Consider the following 7,036-nt stretch of genomic DNA (forward strand, 5'->3'; position numbering starts at 1 on the left):
TGGCGCTCCTAGGGGTGGTTATTTTCCTCCTTACCCCCTATTCCGGTGGATCATGGTGGGTGGGTGTTATCTTCTTCCTTAAGAGTCATCAGAGTGGGAGATCATAGAGGAGATATTTTTCCTCACTTAGCGCCATAATTTCCAGATATTGGTGCCTTCCTAGCTCTTCCCGCCTTGCATTATTCAAAACTGTGGATTGGATCATATTGGGCCGCTTCTTGTTGGGCCTTGGTAAAATTTTCCTATCCACACCCGGTCCACAGCCCCCCAAGCACGAAGCTTGAAGAGGTGAAGTGCTTAAGGTGGTTATGCACACGTTCTAAGAAGGAAGAATGATGCTCAGTTTTGGTGTGCGTTTTTCAAATGGTAACTACTGCATGATCCCACGTTTGAAGTCTAGGACGTGCTCGAGGTGTTGGATGAATTGCCCCTATAAATACCTCCGCGTAGGTTGCCTATGAACAATCATCTTTGTGTTATCATTTCTCAATTCCTAAGGTATCATGTCTACAAATTCTTCAACCTCTTGTCTTCCATCTCCCGCTGCTTCCTCTATCCAGCATATTCGTAGGATGCTGAAAATGGGAACAATGGACTTGATGGAGAACTCTGACAACTTTGCTGAGTTTGTCAGCGAACTAAAAGATTATGCTTGGAGGCTCAACAAGGAGGAGAGGTGTTTCCTTGATTGTGTGCTTCGATTGCATAGGGAGCTATCGGCGGATGCTTCATTCATCATCGCTATTGAAGATGTGCAAGAATGTCACAAAGAGGTTACTGAGGCTTTGAACAGTCAAATTGATTTGACTAAGGAATCCATGAAACTCCAAGAAGATATCGTGGGTTTGTGCTTCAGTGAGGAGGAGAGAGTGGATGAGGAAATTGCTTCCCTCCAAAAAGAACTCAAGCCTTTGTTGAAAAGGAAGCGCGCCCTCCAGGGCAAGATCCATGAGGACGTGACCAAGCTGATCGCCAGGCGTCATTCTTTGATGGAGTTATTGGGTAAACAGGAAGAACTGGGCGAAGATCTTAAACAAATTGAGGTTAACTCTGCGAAGGCGAAACGGTGCAAACGGGTGATAGAAGAGATGCACTTGGATGCCGTTGTGGTCGCCAAGAAACTGGACGCGCCCGTTGCTAACTGACTTTGCCTTTTTCTTTACTTTTTGCTGATGTATTTCCTTTGATGTATTTTGCGTTCCCTCTGTACTATTTTCCTATCGTATTAATGAAAGATATCGTTTTTCCCTTTATTTTGCTTCTGCTATGTATCGCCTCCTTCGACTAGTCCGCTTATTGACTTCTTGAAAAGATAAGAAACAACGATTTCTGAGCCAGTCAAAGTAAAGTAGTTGCAACCGTCCAAGCATTAATTGCGGGTCGTTGGTAACGGTGCTAGGGTTAAGCAAAATTGATTATAAATACTTGTTGCTACTTTCCTATCCTTCGCAAACTCTACTTCGAACAATCGCGATCAAACATCTACTTTGAGTGATAACGATGGAGAGAAAGAATGCCAAGGTAACCATTTCTGAGGGACCGAAGTCCCAAAGAGGGAAGAAAAAGGTAGAAGTGTCTACCTCCAGAGTCACTTGTTCCAAGAAAGCAAAAGAGGTCAAGGTGGTGGAAACCATCATTCTTTCCTCCGATACCTCAGAGTCTGATGACGCCGACGAGGACTATGCTGAATTCTTGAAGACTTATGATCCTCAAGAATCCTACCCTCGTGCTCCTTCCTCGGATGAGGAAAGAGGATCTTCGCGAAGTGTGGAGTCCAAGGTGAAAACTCCGGAACCATTGACGGTGGAATCCGATTCCGATGATTAGCGTTTAGGATTAGTTTCTTTTTCTTTTTCTCTTTCCTGTATTTTGCTTTCTGTCGATGTACTTTAAAGATTTTCCTTTAGAATTTCTAGCCTTTTATTGCACTATGTTTCTCTTTCTTAATTCTGCGTTACTTTTCTTGAGATGTTTTCTTGGCTTTGGGGGCGTTGTTCTCATCGTCCTCGCCTTATATAAAAGCGTTGTATTTACTTCTGGCGTTATGAATTTACGGGCGTTTACGCGTCCCATGACAGTAATAGGCGTTGTTATTAAGGTTAGAGCGATACAGATTCTAGGGCTATTTCTCGAGATACGCGTTCCGACACGTGGATGATCCAACCACGCGTGTTTTGCCACTACTCCCACCATTTGAACTTCGCTTAAACCGTGTAAAATCCTTTATAAATCCCTCCATGCTTAACCATTTTTCCTCCTTATTTATTTTCTCGCGCACCCTCAGCGTCTTAACTGCTCCTTCTCCAAGAATTATTCGTGTAGACTCACCTTGCAATTCTTCGCCTTTCTTCGTTCGAGTCTCTGCTCAAGCCTTTACTCAATTCTTCTCTCGGTTCCTAAGGTATTGCTTGTACCTTCCTTTTTCCTTATTTCGATTCTTCCCGGAAAAACAAAAACCCTAAGTTCCCTTTGAATTCATGGTTATTCTAAGAGAATTAGATGATAATGAGGGAAAACCTTCGATTTCCTCTCCACGTTACCTTGAGTGGGCGCAACGAGTTCGCGCCCACTATACAAGGGCTAATGGTACCCTTAACAGTCGAGGGTTTTATTCAGAACTGTGGGGTTTTGACGTAGGGGACAGTAATAGTGATTCTGATAGTAGTAGTGATAGCGACTGTGTTATAATATCGCCCTCCTCTTTCACAGGGAAGCGAAAAAACCCTTGTCGTGACTTGATCGTTGCGGAGTATACCCCAGTCACAATGGATGTTCCTTCCAAGTACACGAATGACGCTATGGTGCGGAGCTTTAGGAAAGCCGTTAAACTCTCAGACTCCAAGTAGGAGGAGCAGATCATATCCGAACCCGTCAGGGAAGACGAGTTTGCGACAACTGTAAACACCACCCAGCCTGACTATTTCTACATTTACATTAGTGGGATACAGATCCTTAATATCTGGATGCCTTTCACTCCTTTTGAAGCGGAGATGTTGAAGGTTTTGAATGTCGCCCCTACCCAACTTCACCCTAACAGCTGGGCGTTCATCAAGGCCTTTGAGGTGATGTGCTCAGGGTTTGATTTAGAGCCTTCTGTTGGAGTTTTCTTTTCGTTTTATCAAATCAAGAACATGAAACCCCAGGCTTTTGTTTCCATTAGCAGTCAACCTAACCGTGGTCTTTTTAGTTTATATGCCTCTAACTTCAAAAACTTCAAAAACACTTTCTTCCGAGTTCGCTGTGGCGAGCAACTTCTTGACTTGATGTATGTTGAAATCGACGAGCTCTTGTTTCCCTTCTACTGGACTAATAATCCTAGACTCATAAAAGGGGCCATACCTGAGAAACTTAGTGAGTTTGAGAGGGAGACTGTGAGTTTCCTCGACTCCCACGTCCTCATGGATACCTCCGAGATCATTAATTATGAGGGCGATAGTAACGCTTTGGAAGAATATTTGTGTAAGTGGAAATTTGGGCTTTACTTTGACTTTGTTTTCTTTGAACTTCACCTTTTTAACCTTTTCTCTCCCTTTTGTATTGCAGAAAGATTGAGGACCGTTTCGCCTGCTGAGAGGGTGGCGTTCTTGGTTAGGGCTCGCCAACAGAGAGTCCAATCTGATCCTGCTACTATTGATTCCCTGGCGTAGCTGCAAGTTGAAGAGGTTGCCTCAAAAGAGGGGCGGAGCAAGAAAAAGCACGATGCCAGGATCAGCGTTCAAATCCCTGGCTGAGAGGGACCTTCCTCTGTAGGGGGTGAAGCTGAGGGCGTTGTTCCACCTCCTCCAAAGAAACAGAAAACAAAAGAAACATCCCAAGCTCTTGGGGTGTTGACAAGGGGAAAAGTCATGCCTCCGCTAGCACCAGCTCCTCACAGCCTCCTCCATCGCAAATCCTGATGGACGCCAATGCTCCACCGCTTTCTTGGGAATCTTTTGATCCTCTCGAGTTTATCTCAAGGGTAGTTACCATGGTGGGGGATATGACACGTTTCACCAACACCCCCGTTGAAGAATTGCGGAAGAAATCTTTGGAGTACGAGGTTAAGGGTACTCTCCTTAATTTATCTGCTATCGTGTCGCCAGGAGCAGGAGGTTTTGGATGCCAAGAACAAAATGAAGACGGTGGATGATAATTTGGCTGACATTGAGAAGAGGTACTCTGAGACGAAGACTAAACTGGAGGGCGATCTCAAAAGCCTTAAGGAATCCCAAGAGGGAGAGATAGAGAGGTTGAAAAAAGAGTATGAGGACAAGCTATCCAAAGTGAAGGACAGCTATGCTGCTTCCGAGGCCAAACTCAAAGAAAACACTGGTGCTCAGGGCGAGAGAATCTCCGAGTTGGCCAAGGAGAGAGATGAGGCGGTGTATACTGCAGGGACATTAGGTGAAGAGAAGGCTAGGCTGGAGAGGGACGTCAACGAGCTCCAACTCTATGCTGCAACGCAATAGGATGAGGGTTTTTCCTTCGCCCTAGAGCAGATTAAAATACTGTTTCCGGATTTGGATGTTGGGCTCCTAGGAGAAGTCGACGCTACGAATCAAATCATTGATGGGAAACTTGTCCCCTATATTCCTCCTTTGTGAATCTTTGTTTTGGTTATTGTGTGCCATTTTGTGGCTATTTTGTAATTTTCCCTTGGTGGCCTTGACATTTTGCCTTTCTTAAGGCTTTAAATTCGCTTTTGTTTATATAACCATTATGTTTAGTTGCTTTCATTTACAGTATAATTTGACCTTTATTTTGTCTACATAATTGTTAGTATAATCGACCTCTGAAATTTTAAATGAGCTTTAAGTAGCTTTGTACCTGAAAACGTGTTGATAATGATCTTGGTGAGGACGTCCCTCCGGTTTTACTTTTAGATTTTGATGTCTCTTTCGACATCATTCTTGTTGTTAAGATCTCCCTTCTTCATATCGCCTTCTATCTTCTGTGTTTCGCCAATGTATATTCTTCCTGCACACACAGACTTTGTTCTTTTCTTTGGTTCAGAGCTTTCATATGATTTGATCTTTAATAAGATTCAGAGCTCAACTACAAGTTGACCATTTTTGGTTCTGAGCCCTTCATATGGGTTGACCTTGAATAATTTTTGGTTCAGAGCTTTCATCTGAGTTGATTTTTAATAAGATTCAGAGTTCAACTACAAGTTGACCATTTTTGTATATATATATATATATATATATATATATATATATATATATATATATATATATATATATATATATATGTGTGTGTGTGTGCGTAAAGAATTCACTTGTTATAATCATTATGTCATATCAAAATTATAGGAGTCAACACAAATTTAATTGATTAAAAACAGTATGTAGATAATTTTTAATATAGATTAATACTGTCACATTCAGGTAGTGGGCCTCAATAAAAACTCCTATTTCTTTTAGGAGAAAAGAGTGTCCCACTACTTCTTCTTATCAATAAAAAACATAAAATGCCTAAGCAAAACTGGCGAGATGTCCTTTCTCCCTTACGCCTCCTTCACCTAGCTGTGGTAGAACTTGTGGCTTGTGATGTTCCAAATTCCGGATAAGACTGCTATGTCCAACTAATCTCCTTGTTCTTGTTTTATTTGCTGAGAATAACCCTTGTCTCACATTTGTGATTTGATGAGGCTCCGAACCAAACCGTATTTGTTCTAATTTCTCCATTAGATTAACTCGCTTATCCTGAGACTCCTCTCTAGGATATGTACCTGCCGAATCGACCCTGCCTCTTCCTCCTTGGTTCATGTAATCTCCTGAGCGAAAACCTGCATTTCCACTAGGTATCTTGTGCTGAATCTTCAAACTTGACTCATAGCATCGTCTTGCCAAGAGTTGATCGCCCTTGATGGTTCCCACGCCACCATTGTCCAGAGGATATTTCATTTATAAGTATAAGGTTGAAAGGACCGCACCTAAAGCATTGAAGGCAGGCCTACCGATGATGATATTATAAGATGTGAAAGGCGTCTTAACAACTAAATATCGTACCTTAATTGTCTTGGCGTTTTCTTCCTCTCCAAAGGTCGTCAGGAGCGTTGTATATCCCATAACTTCCACATGTTCTCCTGCAAACCCTACCAAAGTTTTTTCGTAAGGTTGTAACTGCTCTTCGGCTAATTGCATTGCTTTGGAAGCTTCCCAATACATGACGTCCGCCGAACTGCCAGAATCAATCAAGACCCTTTTCACATCACAATTTAGAATTTGCACTTGAATGACCAGAGGATCATCATCATGTGGGAGCACTCCTTGACCATCCTCAGCGGTGAAGGATATATCTGGTGCTGGCGAAAAGGATGTATTCCCCACCAGATAGGTCTCATGAGTTGCGCTTCTAGCGTACTTCTTCCTAGCGTTGTTGGAGACGCCTCCTCCCGAAAATCCACCTGCAATAGTATTTACTGCGATCCTCACCCTTGTTTGGTCCTCGTCTCGCCCTGGCAGTTCTTTAGAATCATGTCTCTGTACCTTGGGCACGACGACTCGCCCTTGGGCGGCGTCGTCAATGAATTTTCGCAGGTGACCACTCCTGATCAATTCTTCAATGAGGTCTCTTAACCTGAAACATTTCTCTGTGTCATTTCCCTTAGCCCTGTGATAGGCACACCACGCATTATTGTTCGACCCCAACGTCATAGATTTTCCCTTTGTTGGGGGGAACGTTGCCATTCCTGTTGACAAAACTTCGTATAAAATATGCTCCTTTGTTTCCTTTAAAGGGGTGTTGTTGAGGCAAAATCCATTTTAGTGTTTTAATGACAACAAACCTTATGGAATAAATGTTAAGTTTTATGAATGGTGATCTACTGATGTTTGCACTTGAGTTTTTGTTGAAAGATAGATATTATCAAGTGGACGAGCTAGAGGCTACTCACTTCAACAAGTGCATTTATATACTCAAACAATGAAAGAATTGGAGTATCATCAGATAATTACAACAGTAGTATCACAAGCATCAAGAAGATTTTTAAAGACTGTTGTTTTGAATCATAAAAAGATTCATCGAAGGATCAAGCAAGAAAGTGAGTTTCATG

The 7,036-nt window shown here is 42.5% G+C and overlaps 1 protein-coding gene across 1 annotated transcript; it reads right to left on the reverse strand.

Moving 5' to 3' along the window:
* Positions 1-5,885: 5,885 nt before the first annotated feature.
* On the reverse strand, positions 5,886-6,671 carry LOC123886075. Its single transcript, XM_045935414.1, has one exon. The coding sequence runs from the start codon at positions 6,669-6,671 to the stop codon at positions 5,886-5,888; it is 786 nt and encodes a 261-aa protein (XP_045791370.1).
* Positions 6,672-7,036: the final 365 nt, after the last annotated feature.

Source organism: Trifolium pratense, linkage group LG5 (assembly GCF_020283565.1).
Source record: "Trifolium pratense cultivar HEN17-A07 linkage group LG5, ARS_RC_1.1, whole genome shotgun sequence".
NCBI lineage: Eukaryota > Viridiplantae > Streptophyta > Magnoliopsida > Fabales > Fabaceae > Trifolium > Trifolium pratense.

Excerpts from the sequence above, each read along its gene's own strand:
- LOC123886075 (XM_045935414.1), bottom strand. The coding sequence starts at position 6,671 with ATGGCAACGTTCCCCCCAACAAAGGGAAAATCTATGACGTTGGGGTCG.